Source organism: Halteromyces radiatus (assembly GCF_025201355.1).
Source record: "Halteromyces radiatus strain CBS 162.75 chromosome Unknown BX664scaffold_6, whole genome shotgun sequence".
Lineage (NCBI taxonomy): Eukaryota > Fungi > Mucoromycota > Mucoromycetes > Mucorales > Cunninghamellaceae > Halteromyces > Halteromyces radiatus.
The window spans coordinates 82,648-95,469 of record NW_026251692.1 but is presented as its reverse complement, the minus strand read 5'-3'; the positions used below and the strand labels follow the sequence as shown (position 1 = coordinate 95,469).

Sequence of the window (12,822 nt, the reverse complement as noted above, 5' to 3'; positions counted from 1 at the left end):
TTAATGAGGAAGCGACATCTGCAGTTTTTTGAGACTGAGGTGATTACTCAAGAACAAAGATAATGGTGTTCTCTTTTGATAACTTTAAGAAATGTTTGTTGCACACTTTTTCTTTTTTTTTTTTTTCTTATGATCACACCTACACTTCTTAAAACAAATTCAATGGCCTGATTTAGAACCGAAAGTATTGAGCAACTTTTTTACACACACAAAAAAGAAAAACCAATCAATTCTCATATACTTTCCTGGTTCCACCAATGCATGCTCCCCAAAGTCCCTTTTTTGTACCAAAGAGAAAAAAAAAAAAAAAAAAAAAAAAACCTCAAGCGTTATTTACTTTATCAATATTACTTCCCATCTTTCTTTTTCATCTTTTTTTTTCTTTATCCCTTTTCCCTTCTTTTCTTTCTTTTCTTTCTTTTTTTTTTTTTATCATATACAAAACAAAAATGGATAAATTATCACTTGAATTATTACAGTTGATAATGACTCTTTTATCTCAGCGACAACTAGCAACATGTTCCTTAGTATGTCGTTCATGGTATACTGCAACAAGAATTCCACTTTATCGTTCCATTCAATTTTATACAATTGATCAAGTCAACTCTTTTCTTCAATTTTCATTATCATCATCAATGATGACAGTGACAACTCCTTTATTGGAAAACATGATGATGTTCTCAAAAGGTTATCTCGTACGACGGATCACATTTTATATGCGCATCAATGACCACTCTCGTTGGCAAATAATACAGCAACAATGCCCATACGTAGAATCCATTGATGTAATACCAGAAAATAATCAACGTGGGTATGGGATTTGTTGTCATCGAAGTCGACATCCACTTGTCGCGCAATGGAAGCACCTGACACGTCTACCAGTGTGGCATAGTGATTCATACCAACTATGGAAAGAATATTTACCACAACTAATTCATCTAGGAATGGATATGAATTTTTATGAAGAACTCTTGCAATATACCACCACCATCGCTACCAAAATACTTTGTCTTCCTTTTATGCCTTGTTTACAAGAACTTGATTTGTACGCATCCAATCATTTCTTTCATATCGATGAACATACACTTGAAGCCATCCATCACGCCTGTCCCTCACTTCGATCGTTATCATTGACCAGCTTCCAATTGCATTACAACAACAACAACAACAATAGTAATAATACCAATGATTCAATCATGAAGGAAAACGTATATGAACCGGCGCTTTATATGACAAAGTTGCGTCTTATTCTTGTTTCGATTCATCATGTTGAATGTTACAGTTATCTTGGTCTCAAATATCCCGGTTTAACAACGCTAGAAATAGAAGAACTTTGTATTGGAAATGGATCATCATCACCATCTTTATATAATGAAACGGAAGAAGAACATCGAAAGGCACTTTTCCAATGGATCACTTGCTCCTTGACTCAACTTGTCGATTTACGGGTCGAGCTTCATGAACAATTAGATGATCAATTACAGCCCCCTGCTTGTTCCCTATGGCCCTATCTCCAATGGCAAAAATGGTTCGCAAATAAAAAGAAATCATCATCATCATCATCATCATCATCATCATCATCATCATCATCATCATCATCATCATCATCATCATCATCATCATCATCATCATCATCATCATCATCATCATCATCATCATCATCATCATCATTGGCTATGACGACCGATAAATATGATTCATCTCTTTATCGATTCCATTGGAGTTGTTGTTTACCACCATGGAAAGAAAGTGATCAAACGATGATCAAGATCCCATCTTATTCTTCGTCATTTTTGCATAGGTACAGTCTTGACCATCTCACGTCTCTTACTATGACTGTATTGGATTCATGGGATCGTTTGGATCAACTGTCACTGTTTACCACATCATCATCATTATCATCATCCATGAAAAGAGCTGTACTTCCTTTGTTGACGACATTATCTCTCAAACTTCAAACATCGGATGATGCTGTCTGTTTTTCCCAGCGACCACGGACATGGAGTGTCGATGCCATCCTCGCTACGTGTCCATCCTTGACCCATCTTTTCCTTTCTGGTGGTTTCTCATTCAATCATCAGCATCAAGCAACCTCACTGCCATATCACGGTCTCAAGGAATTAATGATCTCTCATTGTGTGGTATCGATGGAGGATGACTTGGTGGCATTGACACGTTATTGCCCACAGCTCCAATCTCTGAGTTTACATGACATCCGGTGCCTACTAAAGAACAAGATTGATTTACTGACGATGGAAGGGAATATACCTTTACAAAATGCTGGATTATTATTTCATTTGACGTTAAATATAAATCTGTCTTTGGATTACCTTGGCCTGACCTATCTTTGGTATGAATGTCAAAGAACACCATCAAGGCATTACACAAAAAGAGTGATCGTGGATCAAATCAAGGTGGAGGACAACCATCATAATTCTCTGGTACAACAACAAGATTATCTTAATGCCACAAAAGTATGTATTCATATCAAATGTCAATTTGTGGATCATCTACATATACAACAAAACAAATCATCACATCAATAATAATAAAATCCAAGGAAATATATGTATAAAAATGAAGATCATATCCTATTTTATTATCAATCAACATTTTTTTTCCTCTAAAAAAAAAAAGCTATATCATTCATCTTTGGTGATTCGTTTCATATCTTTGGGAGGGAATCCAGGACTGATAGGAACAATTGGACTCATAAAATCGCGCACGATTTCACCAGAAGCACCCACCGGTAATTTGGAACTTGACCCAAGTGTTGAATCATCGATTTGAATGGCTAACTTGTTTGTTTTTTGTTTTCTTTGTTCCATTGTTGGTTTACTTCTATGGGTATCCACTGCCGCTATATTCGCTATTTTCATCCATAAGAATATATAAAAATAAGTAAACCAACATGATTCCAATCTAATTTGATTTATACCTTTATAACGTTTTTCTTCACATCCGTATGCTTTTGGTGTTAGTTCGATCAGAGTATGTAAGGGAATCTTGATATAAGGTAGATCTTCTTGACTATAATTCATAAAGTATGCGTAGATACATCTCAAGATGGCTTTTTTTATCATAGTGGCATAAACAAAAGAGTAGATTAGACGGTGTTACTATTATTATGTGAATATTGTATTTACCTTGATGGCCAACTATAAGAATATTTTCATGTCGTTCCAGTTCCATAATAATAGGTTCCAATCGTAGAACAACATCTCTATAGGACTAAAAAAAAAAAAAAGATAATCAGTAACCAGTCATTTCCACCGTTTGAAATAAATTACCTCTCCACCTCGATATCGATAATCATATTTGTCTTCATCACGATTTGCATAATCTTCAGGATACTTTTTCTATACAGATAATATAAAATATTTTGGATTAGAAAAAAAAAAAAAACTTAATTCAAATTTACCTCTATTTCTTCATAAGTCATGCCATCACAAACCCCAGCATCCAATTCATCCAATGCTTTCCATTGTAATTTGGGATAAGGGAGACCTTCAGCAGTTTGAATGGTACGTTTCATTGTTGAAGTCCATACAGTGAGATGACGATCTGGACCCATATGTGTTTGAATCAAAGTAGGTAGTTGAGCAGCATAAAGACGACCTTGAGGACTGAGATTAGAATCACCACCGATTTTACCTTGTACATTGAACTGAGATTCACCATGCCGACTAAAGTAGATCTTGCGAGGCTGAATATGTAAATTGAGAACATAATACACAATACGTGATTCTAGATAACCTTGAATCATGTTGATGACATTTTGTGAACCAACATTGATAAGTTTGACATAGGTGTATTCTTGCTCCGTGATGGTTTCATATTGTTCCTTGTAATGATCGATTCTTGCTGTAAAATCCAATGCAGCAGCCTGAGGGTCCATATGTTGATAATCTGGTGAGCTCAATTTGACATCTCGTACATTGGCTAGAACTAAGGATTCATCTTGACAAATCGATTCAATAAAGAGAACCTGGATATCCTTGGCTGTCAGTGTATCATGTAACCATCGTCGTCGTTTATGTGTGCTATTCGTGGCATCATAAATCGCTACCATTCCTCCGTTTTCCTTGTCAAGTAACCATCCCATCATATCTTCTAATGCTGCCTTGGCTGCTTCCTGTCGTTGTTGTTCTCCTTCTGTATTATGTGGATCGAAGAAAGTGTGAGGTAGATTCGCTCCATGAAGTTGACGTCGATAGTTTCCTACATTGAATACTTTGGTTGTGATCCCTAACCAGTTCAAATATCGACATACTTTAAAAGAATATATAGTTTAATGAAGATAAAATAATAATGTAAAAATGGTCTATCTTACCTTTTTGAGATATATATGTTTTGCCTCGAGCTGGTAGACCAACCATCTATAAAATATATAATCATCAAGATCTATTTTTTTTTTTTTGGTTACACATGAAAGATCAAGTACTTACCACACACGCTATACGTAAATCTATAACAATTGAGAAAAAGTAAGATCATTTCACAGATTCTAGATAAACTTTCTCTCTTTTTTTTTCCCTTACTGAAACTCATAGCAAAAGGTGAAGAAAGGGTAAAACGTGGAAATGGAAAATCCCAATCTAAAAAAAATATATGAGACGGGATCTGAATCATGCGTCTCTCTTGAGCGAATCAAAAACTAGTGTCTTATCATTAAGACAATGAACTCTTGATGGACGAATTGGTACAGTAGAAAAAAAAAAGCCATCGCTGATCAGTCTTAAACCAAGATAGCTCATAGGAATTATCATTTCTTTTTTGTTTAATAAAATATCCCCCCCCCTCTTTTTTATCACTGTAATATTTTTTCCCAATATTCCATATGCGGCAATATTTAATCAAAGGTACGGAGGCAAAGAAAATAAAAAAAAAGGAAGTAGACTTCTTTGAAAAGGCTTTTTTTTTTTTTTAGTAACTGTCGATACAGAGACAAGAAACACTTTATATCATTTGTTCATCGTACTAATCGTCACCATACGTATAGCTTTGTTTCTCATCTTCAATTCACTAAGGCCATTTCTCCTGTCTTATCTCTGTACCTGAATCTTGATATTGAGTTCTGATTACTTTGACCTTCCCAAGTATCCTCTACTTCCCAGTCAATTTTTTTATCACTTGAGAGGCATAACACCACCTGAATTCATATATCAAACATCATCACTGCTCAACGTCAAAAAAAAGAAAAAGAAAAAGGCGTTAAGATGCGTAAAAGAAAATATAAAATAAGGAAGAGTGTGAGGCGGAAATCGGGGAATTTGACAAAAAAGATTTGTCGTAGTCGTCAGCAGTGTTCATTTGTGACAAGCTTTTCATTCAAAAGCCGGTATTTTCTATCTACATCTTTTTTTTTTTTTTTCCCTTTCAATCAAAACTTCACTTTCTTCCAAACCATCTCGGACTGACTCGCAACTGGGTATGAAGACAGTTCGACAATAGCAGGTGTATGCCTTTGGGATTTTATTGTGGCATATTTCCGGTGGTCAGCTTGATTTCTTGAGCTAGCACGGTTTCCCATACCATAGACAATAGCAGCCTTTGGGTTTCTTCTTCACAACAACCGACTCCAAGGTGGTGGCTCAAGAATCAATACTGTCGAGATGGTGTGTGCCCTCGGATCAAAAGAACTGACTCGCAACTGGATATGAAGACAGTTCGACAATAGCAGGTGTATGCCTTTGGGATTTTATTGTGGCATATTTCCGGTGGTCAGCTTGATTTCTTGAACTAGCATGGTTTCCCATACCATAGACAATAGCAGCTTTTGGGTTTCTTCTTCACAACAATCGACTCAAAGGTGGTGGCTCAAGGATCAATACTGTCTTTTGAATATTCCGAGTGGTACACGTGATGAAGGTAACCAAAAGGTATATACTGATTCTGTTATGATGATAATTCACTTGATCTTTTTTTTTTTTTTGAATAGATTTGGGCTTCAAACAACGTGCAGGATGGATTCTCAAAAGCAAGAACAGCAGCGACAACAGTGAAAAATGGAAAACGGTGGTCATCGTGGAACAGATACCCTGGATTCGCCATTATTCATCATGGTCTTTGGCTACTGGTGAAGCTCAAATTCGAAAACATTGTTCTGAACCATGTATATCTACCACTGAATTTGTCTCCCTGTCTACACTCCCAAACTCAATCCAACCGAACAATATTCCAGCATTGTTGGACTCTGACACGCTATCTTCAAGGAAATATGAAGCTTGCAATATGGTGACTCACAAGGATCTTGGTGGATATATGCGCCATTCCATCTCCCGCTTTGATGGTTATCTCCTGGAACATTATTTAGTATAATTTAGTTTATTTTTAGTTTAGATGATATGATATGATTTGACTTTTTATGTTTATAATTAAAACTGGATTATTCAATTATGCAAATTATCTATTCCTCTCCGCCAATTCTTACGAAAAAAAATAAAAAATAAAAAAAACAGTAAAAAAAAAAAAAATAAATAAATAAAAAATAGAAAATAAAAAAAAAGGAAATTACCATTTTCGTTCTGGCTAGTGCTACAGAGAGAGAGGGACTTATGCAAAGCCTGTTGTCTTTCTTCATTGTATTGATCTTTAGTATATCAACTAGCTGTATCGTTCAGCTGAGGAGACGAAGTAAATTTCATTAGACAACGTCTGTATACAAGTATACCGTAAGTTTTTCTTTTCTGAAATTGCTCTTATTAGAAATATCCAAATTGGTCGCTATATGCTATAACTATGAATATCCCTTTGAAAGTAACCCTTTTACCTGAGATGTCCTATAAGGTACAAGGACGCCATCAACAATGACACCAGTGTAGTGTCAAAGGTAAAAAAAAAAAAAAAAAAAAAAAAAAAAAAAGTGAACGTCTCTACCAATGGGCCACCATCGATAAAAAATTGGGATGTGAACGAACATGTATTTTATCTTTTAAAGGAGTCAGAGCAACAAACTTTTTTAAACACAAGTACAGCACTGCATTGCCATCAGATAGTCTATAATGTAGAGATTTAAATGTTGCGCATCAAGTAAATGCATATTGCTCATAAAGGCGAGGATCTGCCAATGTCTTGGTCAGCATATCATGGAGGATAGTATTTTTTTTTATGCGGTACCATGCGCAGAATTTTCTGATATCATATAGTACTCCATGGATGACATCAATTGTTGCAACCTTTGTATGCCTCCTCTTGTATATGCCTGCTTCACGACTGCATGTTCTCTTCTTTTCACAAAAAGGAGCCCTGTATATGACTGTGGCATTTCACAAAACACAATACGTTGTATCTACACAACGAATATTGGATTTTTCCAATTGATCTGCAGGAGTTAGGTGTTTTCTTATCATGCAAATAAAATAAAAACGAAAACATTTGTACCAAAATCAATCGCGATGCACGCGAATAGCATGGTTTTTACGCTTCTCATTGATCATCTTCGTGCCTGAATTTTTAATATTGAGCTTCGACCCCTTGTTTGACATAAGAGATCCTTTATTTCTTAGGGAAGTATAACACCTGAATCCATACATCAAACATTATCATCATCATCATCATCTTCATCACTCTTGCTCTGGTCAACGTCAAAAAAAAAAAAAAAAAAAAGGCGTTAAGGTGCGTACAAGAAAAACAGTTCAAGATCGGAGAGTTTTTTTTTTTTTTTTTTTTTTTTTTTTTGAAGAATGCTTTGGTGGATAGTATTTAAGAATTATTCGTCCTAATTCCCTAGCGTTTATAACATCATCATGTCCTTAACCTTATTTCGGATAGTTTTCCTTGTAGTTATCCTGCTAAGTGTCTCTTTTGCTGACGAGACACATCCTCATATCGTTATTCATGGAGGAAAAGATAGTGGTGCGAATAATACAACACCATCCGCAGGAAAACAATCCATATCAGGAGACATTAGACCCATGATTCTTTTTTCTCATGATGATAGTGATGATAATGATGGTATTGGCAGGACTTTGGATGATGATAGTGATGAACATCATTGGGGACATGGAAATTACAATAGAATATACAAAGAAATGTCAGAAGCTAAATATGGATCTTTCAACGACGATTGTAGTGAATCATCATTCCCATATGATGACAATCTTTACTGGAACAGGTATGATCATAAAGGTTACAATGGAAGAATGAAACGCCGTATCATTTTCATCGATGGATGCACTGGCAAACCATTCCCTGGGCAACAGATCGAATTGCAAGAGAATGACCAGATCCGACAATCCAAAAAAACTTGACATGCTCGATGATGAAAAACAAGGATTCAAGGATGATATAGGGTATGATTCACATCTCTTACTGTTTTTGATCATTTTTATCTTTTTTGATTGTTTGGGGGGAACCAAGATGATGATAATAAAAAAAAAAAATAAATATGTATACCTTTATTCCATGATAAATAATAATAAATAATATAAAGTAAGGATGAACAAACTAAATAAACTAGTATGAAGGAGTAGGATTGGTAAGATAAAGGGTAGCTATACGAGTAGGTAAAACACTGGTGGTCATCTCATCTACAGGGATATCGACAATACGGGCAAAAGGACATAATAAATCAGCAGGATCATAGACAAGATAAGAGGATGGAGGACACGCTGATACACTTTTTTGAAGAAGCCAACCACGTTCCAAAAGAATCGAATGAGAAGTCACTGGCGTACCCCAAAGATCAAAAAGTGATAATGATTCCACATCAGATGGTAAAGAATGAGTCCAATCAAGACTGGATAATGATGATGATTGATGTTTTGTTGCTGATACTAAAGGAGTCTGGAATAATGATCGAATTGATTCGTCCATTGTATAAAGATCGTCATCATTGTTCTCGTTGGTATCAACAGTAGGATGATGGTGCTTCAGATCAAGATAAAGAGTACTGAAACTATTACCTTGAGGCATCGAAGGATATAGTACCACATACCCTCTGAGATACATCATTTCGTCCATATAGCGTCGCCAAGAATTAGTCCAATTGCCAGATCGTGCTCCAGGCACATGTATAGTTTGTAATTGTTTCTTCTTGATGTCTGCATATCGAGCGGTCAGATAATCATGGAATTCACGCCAATGTTCGGGGAAAAAGAGTGTACCACCATTTGTCACTGCTTGCATTAGATAAGGATGTGTGATGGTTGAGGGAGGATCAAATAATCGACGACCATCTTCATACGAATCAATCAGCCTTGGTGTATATAGACTAATCCCCATCACTGAATCAGACAATCTAGTAGTAGAAGAAGAAGAAGTCGTACCATATCGATATCGTAAAAGGAGTTGTTTGGCATAGATATAGAATAGATCCGACACATCCAAATCATCATCAAGGATAATACAATAATCGTCATAACTATCTTTGGGGTACCAAGATTCCACAAACACAGGCATTCGATTCATTTTGACAATACGATGCCGGATCTGTTTTTCACCATGAGCTTCCCAAGAGAATCCATTGACTAAATGTTGAGTTACACGATCGCTGCTTTGATCCATAATTACCGTCAAATCCACCTTATCTCCCATGTAATGTGCCCGTGTGATAGAACGTAATAATCTGGTCAATCCTGAAGGGTTTCTATCTGTGATCACCGTCAATTGTATCTGGAATTTGTTCCAACCTATTGAAAAACAAAAAAAAAAAAAAAAAAAAAAAGGAATTCAATTCGTTAATTTAATTAATGATCATGATAATAAAAATAGAAATAGAAATAAAACTTACTTTCCAAAGCTATCATGGGTAAATCCATCATCCATTGAACATATTGAATATCTCTTGCTGGTAATCCAATGACTGTGAGCGATGTCATCGAAGCCAAGCTTTTGTAAATAGGGTCTGTAGGCCTTAAAGTATGAATCAAGACGGAAGCATCAAGAGAAGACATGACATCAGGAAGTAAATGCAAGAGACGCTGTGCCGAGTGCCATGTTGTTTGTTCATTAACATCTTGTAACCAATCTACATTGTGGATGGTAAGAGACGTGCCATCATCATCATTATTATTATCGGTAGAAGCTGCAGAACAGGAAGGATCGTATTGTAAAAGTTGATTTTCTACCATGGAAGTTGTCAAGGTTGAACTGGTAGATAATGTCAACACATGTCTCTTTTGAACATATCGTGTGTCGTCCATAGTGTTGTTATTATTTCGTCGATGGCATATCAGTGACGCCAATTCTTGTAATTGTTCCAAATGATCGATCAAGAAGACCACAGAGGAGGACCCAATAGTAGTAGTAGTAGAAGAAGAAGAAGAAGAAGAAGGTAAAGTGACAGTGGTAGGACACGAAGGAGAGGAGGAATGATGCCATACTGAACTATCTTTCAATGTTAAGGGCAAAGCAACAGGTGTAATACCGACAGAATGGAGATATTGAGAAAATAAGAATCCACGATTGATATTTTTCGCTGAAGAAAATGTAGGATGGCGGAAAAGATGAGGTGTAAGCCATGATCGATGAAGTAACCATAACCCGCTAATGGTATTGACAGATCGAGAAAGAAAGTCATTGTCACTCGTTTCAACACACTGCTGTTGCTGTTTAGTATCCCTATCCAGAGCTTGAGTACCCAATAATGTATTTCGATAGGCTGAGGTTGTTGAAAGTTTCAAAAGTCGTTCCAAATAATGTTGTCCAGGAGCAGGGTGTTCGATATCATCCAGTATCCAAACATAATCAGTATCGGTTTGTAAAGCGAACGCCATCCATGCTTCGCTCTTGTTCTGATCTTGTTGCATCATCAGTAAGTGAATGTTGGCTTTACCTGTCATTGCTTGTGTATGCTGTCGAAGAATGACTTGATCTTGTTGTGAACATACTAACCAAATAACAGTAGGTGGAGAGGATTGATTAACAACGGCAGATAGTTGAGTATAAAATGATGGTGTAGGAGTAGCATGAAGAAGAGCTGTTATAGTAAGAGAAGATATTGTGGATTCCTTAGTAAGCTGGTCGAGTTGTTGATAAGAATGGCCATAGTTCCTTGAAAAAGTTGGATTAGCATCTATATACAAAAAAAAAAAAAAAAAAAAAAATGTTGTCAGTTTTTCAAGATGTATGGTGGGTATATAGTGATAGATATACCTTGAAATAAGAGAGCATCTAATTTATCGTTTTTCAATAATTGAGTTGTATCCATATAATCAACATGTTCTTGAATGATCTTTAAAGGTTTTGATGGCGGTGAAGTAGTTAATATACGAAGGTAACGGAAAGAATAAAAGAGAATACCAAAACAAATACAACTGTAAAAGATATAAGGTAACTTGTACCATTTCTTTGTCGTAGATACTCCTGATGCCTGTAATGATGGATTGCTGAGATATCGTGGCATCAGGTAACTTTGGAACAAAGAGGAAAGGTTGGGTAAAAGTCGACAGGAAAAAAAGTCGATCAATTTTTGCGATAATGATGATGAAATGTCGGAGCAGTAAAAAGTTGACCCCTTTTGATGACAAAATCTCCGCTCAGGGCAATTTCAAAATTTTTTCTTACTGTTAATACCATTTGGATAGATGATGTCTCTTTTCTCTCCACTTCATATGCTCATCTTGATGATTTGAAAAATAAATAAAAAAAAAAACTCCCTTTTCTTTCTTTTTTTATTTTTTATTTTTTATTTTTATTTCTTTACCTTCTTTTTTTTTTATTTTTATTCCGTATACATATATACGTAATCATGGATGATCAATAAATCCAACAAGACAATTGATGTCCACACATTAATGAAGTATCAAAATGAAATGACATTGACAAGAAAGCGGGCACAACGTCCGATCAACACAATTATAAACTATTTAACGAAACAAAAGGAATGGCAGTTATGAAATCTTTCTTTTTGATTTACAGTACGATGGATGACCGATGATGGATGGTGGATGATATGTAGTGATGGACGATATGAGGTGATAGATGATGGATGATGGATGATTTGTTAGTAGTATGTATTGTAGATGTTTGGTTGATTGATTTATTTTCGTTTTTTACGCGTTATTTATTAATTCTTTACTATCTTTTTTTTTTTATTAGGATTGTTGTAGGGAAAAGGGGTTCAAAGATGGTGATATTATCAGTGATGAAAAGTTATGTTTTTTTTTTAACTGGATATCTCATGGAGCATGGGCAAAAGCGAAAGCGGAATGTGGATGGCACCCCAATTCCATTAAAGGAGGAATCAATCGATCCTTATGTTAAAGCAGCGGTCGATTTGTATAACACATAAAAGGCTCCTGGTTTAGACGCTAACTCACATCCTCGTGGCCCTTTAGTAAAATCTTTTTTTTAAAAAAAATCTCGCCTTGGAGAGGACATGCATTAGATTCAAAGATCGTGGCAAGAATATTCTCAATGATGGATATTCAAAAGAAGAGCTTTTAAAGATCAATGAATATTTCATGAAGGAAAAGAATAATAGCGTTGGCTGCCGTAATCGTGTGTGCTTTTTGGTAAGCCATTTGACGCTCTGTCGAAGCGAAACTATTCTTGGATTACAGTTACCTGATCTCTTCAGCCTCAAGATAGCGAACGAAGAGATCGCTCTTCTTATGGCGTTAGTCGCCACGATTGATTTTGGTAAAGCCGATCAGTTTGGTAAAACCCAGTACGGTGCAGCCGTAAGGCACAAGGATGTTCGATTGTGCTCGATTGGAGGTCTCGTGCTGTATCTTTATTCAAGATTCCATTATGAAAATGAACAATTGCCTGATTTCACAAGACGATCCGGTTGGTACAATACTTTTTTTTATAAAAAAAGATAGATTTACTGGCCTTAATTATCACACGCAACACAAATTTTACGTCAAAGAGTTT

At 35.8% G+C, this 12,822-nt stretch overlaps 5 protein-coding genes across 5 annotated transcripts; 2 read left to right on the top strand and 3 right to left on the bottom strand.

Moving 5' to 3' along the window:
* Positions 1-431: 431 nt before the first annotated feature.
* Positions 432-2,546, top strand: BX664DRAFT_387201 (uncharacterized protein; the record flags this gene model as incomplete). Its single annotated transcript, XM_051549372.1, has 2 exons — positions 432-1,528; positions 1,802-2,546. Exons 1-2 carry the CDS (start codon positions 450-452, stop codon positions 2,544-2,546), a joined length of 1,824 nt encoding a protein of 607 aa, XP_051397880.1. The 5' UTR covers positions 432-449.
* A 48-nt stretch (positions 2,547-2,594) lies between these two features.
* Positions 2,595-4,553, bottom strand: BX664DRAFT_166705 (6-phosphofructo-2-kinase-domain-containing protein). The gene is made up of 6 exons (XM_051539961.1): positions 4,449-4,553; positions 4,334-4,379; positions 3,422-4,272; positions 3,291-3,359; positions 3,147-3,231; positions 2,595-3,070 (listed from the first exon to the last, which is right to left on the bottom strand). Exons 2-6 carry the CDS (start codon positions 4,377-4,379, stop codon positions 2,643-2,645), a joined length of 1,479 nt encoding a protein of 492 aa, XP_051397879.1. The 5' UTR covers positions 4,449-4,553; the 3' UTR covers positions 2,595-2,642.
* A 1,200-nt stretch (positions 4,554-5,753) lies between these two features.
* On the bottom strand, positions 5,754-6,471 carry BX664DRAFT_337046 (uncharacterized protein). Its single transcript, XM_051546154.1, has one exon. It carries the CDS (start codon positions 6,024-6,026, stop codon positions 5,793-5,795), a length of 234 nt encoding a protein of 77 aa, XP_051397878.1. The 5' UTR covers positions 6,027-6,471; the 3' UTR covers positions 5,754-5,792.
* Positions 6,472-7,748: 1,277 nt separating this feature from the next.
* On the top strand, positions 7,749-8,252 carry BX664DRAFT_351266 (uncharacterized protein; the record flags this gene model as incomplete). Its single annotated transcript, XM_051547654.1, has 1 exon — positions 7,749-8,252. The coding sequence occupies one exon, from the start codon at positions 7,749-7,751 to the stop codon at positions 8,250-8,252; it is 504 nt and encodes a 167-aa protein (XP_051397877.1).
* Positions 8,253-8,457: 205 nt separating this feature from the next.
* Positions 8,458-10,988, bottom strand: BX664DRAFT_266732 (uncharacterized protein; the record flags this gene model as incomplete). The annotated part of the gene is made up of 4 exons (XM_051540919.1): positions 8,458-9,632; positions 9,734-9,847; positions 10,037-10,741; positions 10,778-10,988. Coding segments are annotated over 4 exons (2,205 nt in total), but the record flags the coding sequence as incomplete, so codon positions are not given.
* Positions 10,989-12,822: the final 1,834 nt, after the last annotated feature.